This window comes from Ornithorhynchus anatinus, chromosome 17, assembly GCF_004115215.2.
Source record: "Ornithorhynchus anatinus isolate Pmale09 chromosome 17, mOrnAna1.pri.v4, whole genome shotgun sequence".
Lineage (NCBI taxonomy): Eukaryota > Metazoa > Chordata > Mammalia > Monotremata > Ornithorhynchidae > Ornithorhynchus > Ornithorhynchus anatinus.
In genome coordinates this window covers 9,577,508-9,592,734 of record NC_041744.1, presented here as the reverse complement: position 1 = coordinate 9,592,734, position 15,227 = coordinate 9,577,508, and the positions used below count along the sequence as shown (strand labels likewise).

At 62.0% G+C, this 15,227-nt stretch overlaps 3 protein-coding genes across 3 annotated transcripts; 1 reads left to right on the top strand and 2 right to left on the bottom strand.

Moving 5' to 3' along the window:
* Positions 1–49: 49 nt before the first annotated feature.
* Positions 50–5,248, top strand: TMEM199 (transmembrane protein 199). The gene is made up of 6 exons (XM_029082504.1): positions 50–221; positions 2,636–2,709; positions 3,115–3,204; positions 3,730–3,772; positions 3,962–4,074; positions 4,553–5,248. The coding sequence occupies exons 1-6, from the start codon at positions 50–52 to the stop codon at positions 4,646–4,648; spliced, it is 588 nt and encodes a 195-aa protein (XP_028938337.1). The 3' UTR covers positions 4,649–5,248.
* A 2,452-nt stretch (positions 5,249–7,700) lies between these two features.
* Positions 7,701–9,136, bottom strand: SEBOX (SEBOX homeobox). The gene is made up of 3 exons (XM_039914520.1): positions 8,602–9,136; positions 8,319–8,467; positions 7,701–8,204 (listed from the first exon to the last, which is right to left on the bottom strand). Exons 1-3 carry the CDS (start codon positions 8,669–8,671, stop codon positions 7,806–7,808), a joined length of 618 nt encoding a protein of 205 aa, XP_039770454.1. The 5' UTR covers positions 8,672–9,136; the 3' UTR covers positions 7,701–7,805.
* Positions 9,137–10,775: 1,639 nt separating this feature from the next.
* VTN (vitronectin) lies at positions 10,776–15,227 on the bottom strand. The gene is made up of 8 exons (XM_029082741.2): positions 15,108–15,227; positions 14,784–14,903; positions 13,918–14,190; positions 13,607–13,746; positions 13,086–13,242; positions 12,543–12,695; positions 11,368–11,673; positions 10,776–11,174 (listed from the first exon to the last, which is right to left on the bottom strand). The coding sequence occupies exons 1-8, from the start codon at positions 15,175–15,177 to the stop codon at positions 11,065–11,067; spliced, it is 1,329 nt and encodes a 442-aa protein (XP_028938574.1). The 5' UTR covers positions 15,178–15,227; the 3' UTR covers positions 10,776–11,064.

The window sequence follows — 15,227 nt, the reverse complement described above, 5'->3', positions numbered from 1 at the left end:
GAACCCCGTCACGTGCCGGGGGCGCCGGTCACGTGCCGGGGGGGGGGAGATGGAGGGCGGCGTGCGGGCGGGCGCGCGGCTGGGCCGGGCGCTGGAGGCCCTCCTGGAGGAGGCCGGGCCCCACCGGGAGGCGCTGCACGCTGCGCTGAGCGCTCGCCGGCCCGGGGCCCTCCTGCCCTTCGCCCTGCTCCGCAAACTGCTCCCGCGCCTCCGGGCCCCAGGTGACGCCTCCCGCACGGACCCACACCCGCCCCCCTCCTCCTGCTCCTCTTCCTCCTCCTCCTGCTGCTCCTCCTCCTCCTGCCCCTCCTCCTCCTGCCCCTCCTGCCCCTCCTCCTCCTCCTGCCCCTCCTCCTGCTGCTCCTCCTCCTCCTGCTTCCTCCTCCTCCTGCTCCTGCTGCTCCTCCTGCTGCTCCTGCTCCTCCTCCTCCTGCTCCTCCTCCTTCTCCTCCTCCTGCTCCTCCTCCTTCTCCTCCTCCTGCTGCTCCTCCTCCTGCTCCTGCTTCCTCCTCCTCCTGCTCCTGCTCCTCCTGCTCCTCCTGCTCCTGCTGCTCCTCCTCCTGCTCCTGCTCGCCCTGGCCTATTTATGCAGCACTCACTCTACGCGCAACACCGGACTCACCCCGGAACCTCACTCCATTCATTCTTCATTGATGCAGTCGACTTGCTGGAGCTCTTACTGTGTGCCCAGCGCTGGACTAAACCCGGAACCTCACGCCTCCATTCGTGCAGTCATTCATTCGTCTTGCTGGAGCTCTTACTGTGTGCACAGCTCTGGACTAAACCCGGAACCTCACTCCATTCATTCCGTCGTCTTTGTGGAGCTCTTACTGTGTGCACAGCACTGGACTAACCCCGGAACCTCACTCCATTCATTCATTCATTTATTCATTCAGTCGACTTGATGGAGCTTTTACTGTGTGCACAGCACTGGACTGAACCCAGAACCTCACTGGACTAAACTCGGAACCTCACCACTCCATTCATTCATTCCGTCATCTTTGTTGAGCTCTTACTGTGTGCACAGCACTGGACTAACCCCGGAACCTCACTCCATTCATTCATTCATTTATTCATTCAGTCGACTTGATGGAGCTTTTACTGTGTGCACAGCACTGGACTGAACCCAGAACCTCACTGGACTAAACTCGGAACCTCACCACTCCATTCATTCATTCCGTCGTCTTTGTTGAGCTCTTACTGTGTGCACAGCACTGGACTAACCCCGGAACCTCACTCCATTCATTCATTCATTTATTCATTCAGTCGACTTGATGGAGCTTTTACTGTGTGCACAGCACTGGACTGAACCCGGAACCTCACGCCTCCATTCATTCATTCATTCATTCCATCATCTTTGTTGAGCTCTTACTGTGTGCGCAGCACCGGACTAACCCCAGGCCCTCATTCCTTCGTTCATTCCGTCGTCTCCGTGGAGACGTACACTGTACGCAGAGCGCTGGACTGACCCCAGATCCTCACTCCTCCATTCATTCATTCGGTCGTCTTTTTGAACGCTCACTGTGTGCCCGGCACTGGACTAAACCCGGAACCTCTCTCCATTCATTAATTCATTCATTCCATCATCTCTATTGAGCTCTCACTCTGTGCACAGCACTGGACTAATCCCGGAGCCTCACTCCATTCATTCAGTCGTATTTATGGAGCACTTACTGTGTGCTTCAGCACTGTCCTAACCCTGGAGCCTCACTCCATTCGTTCATTCAGCCGTACTTATTGAGCGCTTACGGTGTGCACAGCACTGGACCAACCCCGGAACCTCTCTCCGTCATTCGGTCGTGTTTATCGAGGGCTTACTATGTGCCCAGCACTGGACTAACCCCGGAGCCTCGCTCCTTCATTCATTCAGTCGTGTTTATTGAGGGCTTACTGTGTGCAGAGCACTGTCCTAACCCCGGAGCCTCACTCTTCCTTTCAGTCGTGCAGAGCTCTGGCTTGACGCTCCAGTCTATTTTTCATTCCGCCTCCCGGATCATCTTTCTACAGAAAGGCCCTGGGCCTGTCACTCCCCTCCTCAGAAACCTCCAGTGGTCGCCTGTCAACCTCCGCACGAAACAAAAACTCCTCACTCTGGGCTTCAAGGCTGTCCATCCCCTCGCCCCCTCCTACCTCACCTCCCTTCTCTCTTTCTACCGCCCACCCCCCTCCTCTGCCGCCCACCTCCTCACCGTCCCCCGTCCTCGCCTATCCCGCCGTCCACCCCTGGCCCCCGTCCTCCCGCGGTCCCGGCACGCCCTCCCTCCTCACCTCCGCCAAACTGACTCTCTTGCCCTCTTCAAAGCCCTCCTGAGAGCTCACCTCCTCCACTTCTGTGTGCCTCAGTTCCCTCACTTAGAAAATGGGGATTAAGATGGTAAGCCCCAAGTAGGACCGGGACTGTGTCCGACCTGATGATCTTATATCTACCCCAGCGCTTAGAACACTGGTTGACCCATAGTAAGCGCTAAACCGATGCCGTCATTAGTAGATTGTTTTGCAGGGGGAGTGCACTACATGTTTTAGATCTTATTCTTCAGCTGGACAAAGCAAGTAGAGGAGACCCGCCAGATGGGGTTGGTTTTGTTACGGTCGCCGACTCCCAAATCATGTATTTCTGGACCCTTTCCCTTCCCAGGCTCCCCACTGTACCTTCACGAGCTCCTGGAAGGCAGCGAGATTTACTTCCCCGAAGTTGTGAAGCCCCCCCGGGTAGGTAACATAAAGAGCTCTGATAATTAAACACTTCCGAAGGAAGCCGGGTGGGATGAGTGAAGAGTGACGTAGCTAAACTTTGCTGTGTTTCTTCTATGATTTCACACCTTCGTACGTACGGTATTTTCGTAGCTCTCTTCCTCCTAAGAGCAAAGGCACGTTTGTATCTATTACGCTCAGAGGTCCTTTTGAGGCGGGGAGGGTCCAAGGTTTTTTTGATCCCGAGTTCACGAAGAGGAAATGGGAGCCAGAGAGCAACCCTAAGTAGGAAGAGCGTATCCCAAACACCGGGATGGGAGGTGGGAGCTCCCGGATCAGCTGCGAGTGTCGGCACTAGACACTTGGTTAGGAAGCGGGACCCAGGATAGAGACTTTACATCTCTCTCTGTTCCCTCACCTCAGAACCCGGAACTGGTGGCCCGGCTTGAACGGATCAAAGCGCGGCTCGCCAATGAGGAGTATAGGCGGATTACCCAGAATGTCTCTTGCCAGGTGAGAGGATGCCCAGCAAGGAGCCCAAATAGGGGCAGGTTGGTGGATGCTGAGGGATGTGCAGCTTTGGCCTGACCAGACTGCCGCTCCCGGGAAGCCGACAGAATCCCCTCGATTCCAGGCTGAGCTTACGGGGATCAGGGCTGCCTTGGGAGATGGGGAAGAAGGGGAGTTCACGAACTACCTGCTGTTTTTCATCGGGTGGTCCGTCGTCATCATCGTCATCGTCAAGGGTGCTCATTGAGTGCTTACCGTTTGCAGAGCACTGTACTGAGCGCTGGAGAGAGTTCAGTACAACCGAATCGACAGACCCCGTTCCCTGCCCACAGCGAGCTTGGTTCAGGTCCCTCGACAGATGGCCTTTTATGATGCTAACTACCACGCTACTGTCGGAAGGGTTCAACAATAGGTGGACTGTCCGTGTCCTGGGCACCGGAAGATCACCTCTGACCCCGCAGCGGCCCGCACCCGCCTTGGAGTTGGTCTGTTGGATCAAGCCCTGACGTCCGCTCCTCTCCTTCCTAGGGCCCGAGACAGACTGGGACTCTGGTGGACGTAGGGAGGCAAGGTGAGTGTCTGCCCAGGGTGGCCAGAAAACGGGTAGGCCGCATATCCGGGGCAGACCTGGAGTGGCCCCGGGGGAAAGGGGGATCGATCGATACCTCGGGCCCCGGATGAGGATTGCATAGTTCTCCCAAAGACCCGTGAGTCTGAAGCTGTCCACTCGTGACTCTCTCCTCCTTTCCCCCGACCAAAGTGAGGTCGGTGAAAGCCGTGGTTATCACCGTCTTCAACTTCATCGTCACGGTGGCGGCCGCGTTTACTTGCACCTACCTGGGAAGCCAGTACGTCTTCACAGAAATGGCGGCGGTAAGGATGGTGGGAGCCGGAGAGGGAGGGAGCCAGGCAACGAGGGAGGGACCGTCCGAAAGGAAAAGGGTGGGAAGGCTGTCCAGCTCTTAGACGGGGGAACTAGTGGGTGCTAGTTTTCCTGACTGAGTGGAAGTCTACCTTTCGGGCCCTTTTTTTTTTTTATGGTATCTGTTAAGCGTTTATTATGTGCCTGGCACCGTACTAAGCGCTGGGGTAGTGATACAAAACTAATGAGTGTGGATACAGTCCCTATCCCACGTGGGGCTCACGGTTGTAATCCCCATCTTATGGATGAGGTGACTGAGGCACAGAGGTTAAGTGACTCGCCCAAGGTCACAGAGCAGAGTGACTCCAGGCCCGTGCCCTACCCACTAGGTCACGCTGCTTCGCAACTCGTCAGGGCAACGATAATCCTGGGGACTCCCGGCCCGGCTGGCAGGATGCCCTCCTCTAACCCCTCCTTCCCCTGCCCCAGAGGGTGCTGGCCGCGGTGATCGTGGCTTCCGTGGTGGGCCTGGCCGAGCTGTACGTCATGGTGCGGGCCGTGGAGGGCGAGCTGGGAGCGCTCTAGCGAAGATCCTGCTGCCCAGAGCGCATTTCCGGGTCGTCGGATTTGGGACCCTTGGGTCCGGTGCCGGTCCCGGAGTTCCCTCCTCTTGCCAGCAGAGCCCCGACTCCCTGGAGGCTCGAATCTGGGCTGTCCAATGCCGCTGAGGTCAGTGGGAGAGGTAGGACCACAGCCCGCTTCACCGTCCTGCGGGGCAGCCTCCCGTCAAGACAAGCGTTACAGGGAGCGTATTCTCACTGAGAGAGAATCGCTGCTGTCCCCATCCCCAACCGTCTTTTCCTCCCCACAGTTGTCTCTGGCGCGCGCACGCGCGCGCACTCTCTCTCTCCCTCCCTCTCCCCCTCCGCCGGTCGATGCTCCTGTGGGATCTGAGGATGGGCGGCGGGACCCAACCCCCGAGTCTGACTCAGAGAGATATGACCCCGTCCCTCCCTCGGCCGGCTCCCGTCCCCGAGTCCCGCGAGTTTTCAGGATCTAGGTTCCTTTTGGAAAAGGGAGCCGGGCACCTTTCACTTCCCTCCCCTTTCATTCCACCCTGCCCTCCTCGGCCTCTGTAAAGACGAAAAGAAAATCACAGAGCTATAAAGTTTTATATGAGCGTGAGCTTGACTTCTCCTCGTCTTTTGTCGTGTGGCGGTCAGAGCGCCGGCTCTTTGAGATCGGGGAGGGGCACCTGTCGCTGCGTAAACCGAGTTGGGGTGACGTTGCTCACGGGCACGGCTCGAGCCCTGAGGCCCAAACCGTTTTTCCCCTCCAGATTCGAGGGGATTCGATCCCAGTCTGGACACAGCGGGAAATCCAGGGAGCAAACAGTCTGGAAAGCGCCCCCAAACTCCTGTCATTCGGCTCCGACGGGGGGACTGATGAGTTTTGGCCCAGTCCTCTAGACTCTGAGCTTTTTGTGGGCGGGGACTGTGCCTACCAACCCTGCTGTATCGTACTCTCCCGCGATCTTAGTACAGTGCTCTGGACACGGTAAGCTTTCGGTAAATACGGTTGATTGGTGGCCGTGGGCTGGCAGAAAAAGTCCGCTTGCTGGGAGAAGTGGGGATTGACTAGCAGTGGAGCCCCCGGGATGCCCACCGGGCGCTGGGCCCTTTGAGACATCCTACACAGCATCCGAGTCTCCATCAGAGACCTTCCACCGTACTCCGGAGCGCCAGCGCCGAACCCGCAGATGTAGACCAGCTTCCCCCACCTGCCCCATGCCCACAAAATACCGGTCTGCTCACCCCTCCAGACCCGCGGCTACCTGCGGCCAGACTGGGCGAATCGCGGCCCTCGCAGGGCGGACCGAGCGGAGACCGTCCACCCTGACCCGTTCCTTCTCCCGATACGTAAGGGGCAGCCTTGCCGTCCTCCCCGAGGGGCCGAGGGGGCCGGCCCAGCTCCGGTGGAAGGGGAGGGGGAAGAAAGGGGGGCTCGAGAGAACGGGACTGTCGACCAGTCAGTTGTATTTATCGAGCGCCGCTCTGGCCTTCTTTGGTTTTACGCGCTAGACTGGCTCGCTGTGGGCAGGGATCGTGGCTTGTTTTATGATACTCTCCCAAGTGCCCAGGACAGCGATCTGCACACGGTAAGGGCTCACTAAATACGATTAACTGACCGGATTCTCCACCCCGGCGGGGGCCGGAGCAAGCGTAACCGGGGAGGGTGGGGAAGGGTCCGGCTGGCAGGGCCCGGCATCCGCCGATCCGTACGGGAGTGGACCGGTCGGAATGATGGGGTTCAGGGGAGCCACTTGGAAAGGTCGCGATGGCTTCCTGCCGAAGAATCCCAGCCGGAAGGGAGCCTGTGGTCCAGCCCCTTTGGCTCAGGGTGGAACCGCCCCTGGTGTCGTGGGGGGCAGTTGCTTAAAGGCCCCAGATCTAGCGAGCACTCCCCCAGCCCCGCCCGAGGAAGGTCTGGATGACGATGATGGCGCTTGTTCAGCGCTTACTATGTGCCGAGCACCGTGCTAAGCACTGGGGTGGGCACAAGGTCGTCAGGTGTCCCACTGGGGGCTCACACTCTGAATCCCCATTTTACAGACGAGGTAACCGAGGCAGGGAGAAGTGAAGCGATTTGCCCAAGGTCACCCGGCAGACGGGTGGTGGAGACGGGATGAGAAGCCAGGTCCTCTGACTCCCAGGCCCCGGGGGGCTATCCGCCAGGCCCCGCTGCTTCTCACTTTTTGTCCCCGCAATCATTCGGTCGCCCTTCTGGGCCCCCGTGGGCCGGAACGCGGATCGGGGGTGGGGGGGGCGTGGGGATTTAATGGGTCCGCCGGCCCCTGAAGCTTGTGATTAAACGTCCTACCTCTAAGCCCCGGAGAGAGACCTGCATCAGTCACCGCTGCCAGCCGAGCCGGAACCCGGCCGCGCATTCTGTGGGATTAGGTGATGGAGATCAATTTGCGCTCCAGTCGGTTTGCGGACGCGGCAGACCCAGATTAAGGTATTGAGAGTTTGGTTTTATTTCAAAGATTAGTCGGTTATCACATCTGACGGCGACCACCACTCCCGCCACCCCGGTCGAGCCCGCGGACCGCCCGGAAACTAAACCCCACTAAGCCCCGATTTCTCCTCTGTTACCGCAGAATAATAACTCGCCAGGTGGAGGGAAAAGAGGACTCCCAGGTCCTGACCCCAGTGTGTCACTAGCTTGACCGGGTGGGGATAGGGGCAAAGAGGAGGGCGGGAAAGCGTACTTTGTACAGCAACCACGGGTGGGACGGGTCCAGCTCTTTCGGCTGGGTCTTTTCATTAAATAAGGGGGGACCGTGGCGAGAACGTCAGGGGTGAATCAGCAGCTGCAAGGTGGGAGGAGGTGTGATTTTGGCCTCGGGGGGGGGGGGGGGTCTTGGCCTGCCTGGGGTGGCGAGGGAGAGGGGTCCGGAATCCCTGAAGATAGAGCACGGACCTGGGAGTCAGAAGGTCGTGGGTTCTAAACCCGGCTCCGCCGCCTGTCTGCTGTGTGACCTTGGGTAAGTCGCTTCACTTCTCTGGGCCGCAGTTACCTCATCTGTCAAGTGGGGATCGAGACCGGGAGCCCCACGGAGGACAGGGACCGTGTCCAATCCGATTTGCCCGTATCCACCCCGGCGCCCGGTACGGTGCCCGGCACAGAGTAAGCGCTTAACCGATCCCACAGTGATCATCACGGCTATCCGGTGGCGGGCTCAGGAGGAGTCCAGGTTGGTGACGACGGCTGCGTTGTAGATGAGGTCAGAGAGGCGACCGAGCGAGGTCTGCACAGAGCCGGGAGGCCCCGGACGGCGGGCTGGGCCGGTCCGTCCGGTGGTCGGCGCCTGCCCGTCCGCCCCGGTGTCCTCCCCGGGACCCGGAGAGGCAGGGCCCGGGGAAAGGCGCGGGAGATCTGGCCGGGGCGGCCAACCTGGGATGGGGTCCCCTCCGTCGGGCCGGGTCGGGGAGCCGACCCCCGGCCTCCTGGGGCCCGGGGGCCGCGGCGGGGCCGGCGGAGCGGGGAGGGGGCGCCGAGGGCCCCTCCTCCGCGGGGAGCTCAGCCCGCCTGGGTTCCCGCTCTTGGTTCTCCTGGCCCGGCGGTTCTGAAACCAAACCTGCGGGGAGGGAAGGGCCAGGGAGAGGGGAAAGGTCACGACCCCGGCTCCGCGCCCCGGCCGGAGGGATGGAGGGCATGCGGGGGGCGCCGCGGGGAGCGTCGCGGGGGTCACCTGGATCTTGGCCTCGGGGAGGCGCGTGAGTCGAGCCAGGTGGTCGCGGGTGTCGACGTCGGGATAGGGGCGCGCGGCGAAGACGCGCTCCAGCTCCAGCAGCTGCCCGCGGCTGAACGTGGTCCGCTTCCGACGCCGGGGCCCGGGCCCTGGGGACGGACGGAAGGTCCGGTCACCCTGCGTGCGGGCCCCTCGGACCCCCGGCCCCTCCTCCCGCCACCCCCCAGAGCGGCCCCGGGGCCGGGGAGGGCGGCCGGACCCCCGGCGTCCTCTCGAGTCACACCTGTCGTCGGCTCCGGGGAGATGCAGCCCGAGGGCTGCCCTCCCGGGAGGCGATGGAGGACGCAGGCCATGCCAGGCCCGGCCCGAGGGGCTCCCTCTGCTCCTGAGATCCGGTCCCGCCGATCCCGGCCGGTCCCGTCTGGTCCTCCGCGTCCTGCCCTGCCTCGGCCACCTGCTCGGCCGCTTTTATCCCGGCCCGCCCCCACCCTGGCAACCACATGAGGCTTTCCAGCCCCAAGGAGCGGGGGGAGAAAGGGCGAGGCTCAGAGCGGGCAGAGGGAGGGGACCGGGAGGGAACGAGGTGGGCAGTGCCCGGGATTGGAGAAGCAAGAGCGGGCAAGGCAGCATCCTTAAAGACCCATGACCACCCTACCCCCGGCCCCAGTCTCTCCCCAGCTTCGAAAATCTCTCTGCGCCTTGGTCCCGGCGGGAGAGAGGACAGTGATGTTGAAGCGGCTTGGCCCGGTGGCTAGAGCCCGGGCCTGGGAGTCAGAGGGTCATGGGTTCTAATCCCAGCTCCGCCACTTGTCTGCCGTGGGACCTTGAGCAAGTGGCTTAACTTCTCTGAGCCTCAGTTACCTCATCTGGAAAATGGGGATCGAGACTGTGAGCCCACGTGGGACAGGGACCGTGTCCAACCCGATCTGCTTATATCCTCCCCCGCGCTTAGTACAGAGTTGGCACATGGTAAGCGCTTAATAGAGAAGCAGCGTGGCTCGGTGGAAAGAGCACGGGCTTGGGAGTCAGAGGACGTGGGTTGTAATCCTGTCTCCGCCGCTCGCCTGCTGCCTGGGCCGGCCGCTTAACCTCTCTGTGCCTCGGTTACCTCATCTGTAAAATGGGGATTTAAGACCGTGAGCCCCGCATGGGATTAGAACCCGTGACATCACGACTCCCGGTCCCATGCTCTATCCACCGCGCCATGCTGCTTCTCATTTTTTTGCCTACCAATCCTTCCCCATTTACATCGTGAGCCCCCTAACTAGGGTTAGGATTGGGGACAGGGACTGGGTTAGAATTAATTTTTGGGTAAACGTGCAGTGTTCAGCCTAGTGCTTGGTACGTTTTAAGTACTTATAGCGCCCTCGTTAAATATATCGTGTATTCAGGGACCTCTGGCGAATCCCCATCTTGCGGATGAGGGCCCAGAGAAGTGAAGGGATTCGCCCAAGGTCACGGGTAGCGGACGAGTAGCGGAGCCGGGATTAGAATGCAGGTCCCGTGATTCCCAGACCCGTGCTCTATCCACCGGCCAACGCTGGTCCTTCAAACGTCCCGTTGTCCCCGTTGGAGACGCGAGCCTAGGCTGACTGGAACATCGTAACGTCGCTCTGTTTGGGGGGGATGTAAAAAGTGGCTCTCCCTGGCACTGCCTCCTACCTCGTTTCTGCAGTCACGTGTAGCTGCCCTCTCGTCCCTCACTGTGCTTGGCCAGGACGTTTGGGGCCGGGAATATCTCTGCTATATCGTTGTGTGTTACAAGCCCTCGGCGTAGTGTCCGGCACACGGTAAGCGCTCGATAAATATGACCGATTGATTAAGGACGTGATTTTTGGAAGAAGAGCCCCCCCCTCCCCCAGCACCCCTCCCGGCACTCTCCCCAGTACTTCATCTCTAGGGACCCGGACGGGAAACGACACAAGCCGAATCTAGTCAGTGAACGCTGCCGCCCCGTCACCGTGAATAAGGTTCCTCGGATCCTCTCCAAGTCACTGGTCACGGATAAGGTCGGTGGCCCGGCCCCCCCCCCCCCAGTTCCTGCCCTCACTTCATCCTCCCTTCCCGCTCCACCCCCGTGCCAACACCCCCAGTCCTCAGATTTCCCTTGCATCCCCGGGGGCAGGTTGTCGATCCCTTCCTGGAATTTCCCCCATATCTCAACCTCCCCATCACACACACACACGCATCCCCGCAACACCCCTCCTTCCATCCCTTCTTCATCCCTTATCCTCTTCCAGCATTCCCCCAAATCCCTCACCCGATCCCAATGCCCCCGGGTCTCCCTGCCCGGTGCCCCCCGTCCTGCCCTCCCCTACCCGACCCAGTCTTCGTAATCCGCCCTGGCTGCCCGTTCGACTACCTGCCCCCGTCCGGCCACTTCCCCTTCCTCCTCCCCACCCCCCCTTTAAATGGTTCGAACGTCTCCGTAGAACATCGCGGTCATTTGGATCCTTGTCCCGTTCCTGCCTTCATTTCTTTATGGATTTATGCCCGCTCCTATGGAGGAGTGCGGAGGGGATTCTGAGAGAGCCGGGTCAGGGGAGGCCCGGGGGATTGAGCGGCCGTCTTTCCGCCGTCGTGTTATAGAAAGGGGGGCGGGGTACCCACCCGCCCCCGGCCTCCTCGGTCGCCAGCATCGGGTGGACGGACGGGCGGAGCCCCGAGAGGACTTTATTAGCACGGCGCCGGGAGACGGGGAGAGGCCCAGGAGCCCCCGGCAGGTCGGACGTGGTGCCCGGAAGGCCTAGGTGTCGGAGGCCGGACAGCCCAGCCAATAGGGGGCAATGGGCCGTGGGTAGGGCGGTTTCACCTTGTCCACCCGCCGAGTCTGCAGGTTGACCCGATAATATTTGTCTGGGGGAGAGAATGGAGGAAGAGAGTGAGAGGAGAGAATGGGCCCTTGTCCCCCGCTTCGTCCCGGGGCCTCTCCCCCCAGGTACCCACCCTCCCCAACCTGACCCCGCCTCAGGCCCCCTCCTCTACTCCCAGGGGAGAGTCCCGGCCTCAGGGTCCCCCGGGGAGACGGCAGGGAGGGATGGTGACCCACCTCCCACGAAGAAGTAGACACTCTGGATGGGCTGGCAGCCCGAGGGCACGAACCAGTCGTCCTCTTCCTCCTCCGATTCGGGGTCCAGGAAGAAGGGCAACATCCACCGGGAGCCGGAGGAGCGGGAGCGGGAACGATTGCGCAGGCGGTACCGTCTGCGGTTGCGTCGGGCCTTGCGCTTCTGGGTCCAGGCGGATCGGGTCGGGGAGCGGGCGGACAGGTAGATGCGACCGGCCACGGCGGCGTCCACGCGGCCCGGCACCCCCCGCCAGTTTCGGTTGATGTACTGGGGCCGGCTCGCCCCTCCTGTGGGGGACCGGGGCAGACGCGGGCCGGGGCTGAGCCGTCTCGCCCAGGAGATCTGGACCGCGCGTGTGGCTGCTGCCCCAAACCCCGACCCGACCCGTCATCCTTCGTCTTCCCGGGCCCGTTTTTTCTCTCGCCCCTGCCCCCATCTCCGTGCCCTCCCGCCCCCCATTCCTCCCCACCCTTTCAACCTCTTTCTTGCCCCACTGCCCTTCTGAACCTTTCCTCTCTCCGGGCCTGGTCTCCTCTCCGCGGAGCCTGAGGCCTCCCTCCCTGCCTCTCGCCCTTTCTCTCCCAAGCCTGAGGCGCTCTTCCCTCCAGAGGCAGGGAGGGGAAAAGTCTGCCCTCCCTTTCCCGTCATCCCCCTCCGAAACAGACGGAGGAAGCAGCTGGGCCGTGCCCTCCGGCCCGGACGGCCCTGCCTGACAAAGTCCAAGGCCCGGGGCCCCAGCTGATTCTCCGTCCCCCCGTCCCCTCCCACCTTCGAACACCCCACTCTCCCCGACGGTCGATAGAAGCAAAGTCTGGGTCAACCCAGGGGCCCAACGCAAACAGGAATCATACGTTAACTCACGGGGTGGGACCTAGGCCAGGTTTGGCTCTCCTCCCTGGTCAGCAGTCCCTGCTTCTATTTCCCCAGCAGCCTTTGGAGGCAGTGCCCCCGTCCGCTCCGTGTCTGGAGGCGTCCGGGGGTGAGCCTACCCAGTATCTGCTCACTTGGTCCACTCCCTGGCCCTCTGCCCCTCTTTCCTCAGTGCCCTTCCCCCCAGCTCCACCTCCCGTTTGCCCTCAGCCGGAGCATCCCTGGCCCACAGCAGAGGAAGCAGGGAAGTATCCGCCCTCCTCTCCCCCTGCCCCGGCCCCCTTACCACCCCTGCTGTCCCAGAAGAGGAGCTGGAAGATGTCTTCCCAGCTGTCCCGCTGCATCAGGGCGTAGTGCTCGAACACGGCCGAAGGGGAGCTGCCCTCACACTCTTCCCGGCTGGGCTGAGTCTGGAATTCGTACTGCCAGTACTTCTTCCCTGGGAAAGACAGCAGCTGGATGGGGATTCCCAGGGAAGACGGGGGTGGCCAACCCTGGATAGCCGGGGGGACCCAAACCCAACTCTCCCACCCACCCGAGGCCAGTGGGATTTAGACTTTCTTGGGGCTTCCCAGTGGGGAGGTGGAGGGACGGGATAAAGTGGCAACGGGCCCGGGGGAAGGAACGGAGGGCCAGGATCCTCAGTGAGGTTGCCCTGCGTGGGCAGGGCTCTGGCACGGAGCTATGGAGGGCGTCAGTCCCCGGCACGAGAGGTGGGCTGGGTACGTTCCCTGGGGTGGAGGGCACGATCCGGCCACGGAGAAGAGGCCGGTGGGGTCCTGTGTCGGGCCCGGAGAGGAAACTGGATAACCTCCCTCCCTGATATCACCTTTGAAGAAGTAAACCCGCTCGCGGCCGCTGAAGCTGCGAGCGGGCAGGGCCAGAGCTGCATCCAAATCATCAGGAATGTTCTGGAAACCCTCTGAGATGTTCCGGGGGTAGCCTTCGTCTAGAATGCCATCCTCAAAGCGCCAGTATTGGCTGCCCTGGGGACCAGGGAGAGCAGGCTGGCCGGAGGCCCGGGGAGCCGAGGAGGACGCACCCCCCCTAACTTCCCTGAGTTCCCCAGGCCTCTTCCCTCCCCTACGGAGGCTCGGCCTTGGTTCGGGTAGGGCCCGGGTTCTCAACCCAAAAGGGAGAGAGGATATCTTGCGTCTCCGTTGCCATTCCTTTCGTGTCAAAGTTTCCGCTCTCTCTCCCCGGAGCGTCCCCGGTTTCTCTGTCTCTCCCCAGGCCCTGTCCCTTATCCCCTCCCGCCCTCAGCCCCTCTCGCTCGCCTCCCCCTTCCCAGACTCCCCCCCGGGTTGTCGGGCAAGCCCGGCAGGGAAACCGCTGTGACTCGGCGAGCACCTGGAAGAGGTAGGTCTTCCCCTGGCAGTTGATGCGGGTGAAGGCGGCATCGACGGGCCCCTCGATCCCCCACACGTCGCGGATCAGCTTGGGGTACCCAGGGAGCACGCTCTTCTCATCCAGCTCGTAGCAGTACTTCCCTGGGGCCGCGAGGGAGGGAGAGGAAGAGGGCTTGAGCCCAGAGGAAGGGGCAGATTCTGCTTCATCTCTCCGCCCGCCCTACCTCCCCGCCGGCCCCCGCACCCCATCCCTCGCCCCTTAGCTCCTCCCGACCCCGCCTCCTTTCCGCTTCCTCCCTCTCCTCCCAGCACCTCGGAAGGCAAAGAAGGAGCCGTTCTTCAGGTCGGTGAAGGCGTCGAAGGGCTTCCCGCTGCACGGCTCCTCCTCCTCCTCCTCGTTCGGGACCTCCATGCCCGGGATGTTGCTTGAGCTCGTTGTCTCCTCCTGCCCCTCTGGGACCTCGGTGGGGTCCGGGAGGATTTCCTGCTCAATCGGGTCATCCGGGATGTTGGAGGTGTTAGCGTTCCGGTCAGGGAAGTCTCCGTACTCGTCTTCAGGCAGAGCAAATGCATCTCCCCGGGTCACTGGGAACAGACGGAGCCCCTGAACCCTGTGCCCTCGCTGGCATCTGCCCGTTTGCCCCGGACAGCCGTTTTTCCCGGATGGGCTGGCCCCACCACGCAAACACCCTCAGCCTGTGGGCTGGGGGTGGTACTAGACGGCACCTACCTCGCGGGGCCACCTGTCTCGTAGCCAACCCTCACCCCGCCCGGGGCTGCAGGAACTGAAACTGACGGTCCAATAACCGCGCTATCCGTGCAGCGCTTACTGTGCGCGCCGAAAACCGTACCGACTGCCGGGTCGGATCCAAGGTAACGGAGTCGGACGCGGACCCCGTCTCACGCGGGGCTCACGGACTTAAGTGGGAGCGAGGACAGGTGCCGAACCCTCGTGTTTCGGATGAGGAAACCGAAGCGCAGGGAAGCCGGCCTGCCCGAGATCACACGGCTGGAAGCGGTAGAGCGGGGATGAGAACCCAGGTGCCCTGACTTCGAGGCCCACGCTCTTTCCATTGGGCCACCCATCCGGCCCACCTCCTGGCCCCGAGGGGCCCTCACTGGTCACCGGGGGAATCCTGGGTGTCAGGGGCAGCGGGGCCGGGGAGGCTGGGCCGTACCTTGGGGTTTGCAGGTAGCGATGTAGTCTGAACAGCAGCTCTGGTAGTACGAACAGAGGTCATCACACTGGCATTTCTTGTTGGAGTTAAAACCCTCCGTGCAGCGGCCGCTGCAGGACTCTGCGCGGGGGGGGGGGGGGGGACAAGCCAAGGGTCACCTGGCCTCACCTGGCCCCCTCAGACACCCAAGGATCACCCCCCGCCGGCATCCCTCCCGTTATTCCATCGCCTCCCGAAAGCCCAGAGGAAGTCACCGTGCCTTCTGCCCCTCCTGTGCCCTGGTGGCCCCCGTCCCCTGCAGACCGTAGTCCTTTGCCCCGTTACCTTCATCAGCCAACGTCCCAGTAAACAGCAGGGCCAACAGGAGGCCTGCTGCAGGCCTTGCCCACAGCATGGCGCGGGGCAGGAACGGGGGCCGGACAGATCCGCGCTCTGCAGGGGGGA

Coding starts and splice junctions, on each gene's coding strand:
- TMEM199 (XM_029082504.1), top strand. CDS start 50: ATGGAGGGCGGCGTGCGGGCGGGCGCGCGGCTGGGCCGGGCGCTGGAG. Junction 2,710..3,114: donor AAGTTGTGAAGCCCCCCCGG/GTAGGTAACATA, acceptor CCCTCACCTCAG/AACCCGGAACTGGTGGCCCG. Junction 3,205..3,729: donor CCCAGAATGTCTCTTGCCAG/GTGAGAGGATGC, acceptor TCTCCTTCCTAG/GGCCCGAGACAGACTGGGAC.
- SEBOX (XM_039914520.1), bottom strand. CDS start 8,671: ATGGCCTGCGTCCTCCATCGCCTCCCGGGAGGGCAGCCCTCGGGCTGC. Junction 8,468..8,601: donor CTCCCCGGAGCCGACGACAG/GTGTGACTCGAG, acceptor GTCCGTCCCCAG/GGCCCGGGCCCCGGCGTCGG. Junction 8,205..8,318: donor TCCCCGAGGCCAAGATCCAG/GTGACCCCCGCG, acceptor CCCTCCCCGCAG/GTTTGGTTTCAGAACCGCCG.
- VTN (XM_029082741.2), bottom strand. CDS start 15,177: ATGCTGTGGGCAAGGCCTGCAGCAGGCCTCCTGTTGGCCCTGCTGTTT. Junction 14,191..14,783: donor CGCTACCTGCAAACCCCAAG/GTACGGCCCAGC, acceptor GTCTGTTCCCAG/TGACCCGGGGAGATGCATTT. Junction 13,747..13,917: donor CTCCTTCTTTGCCTTCCGAG/GTGCTGGGAGGA, acceptor TCGCGGCCCCAG/GGAAGTACTGCTACGAGCTG.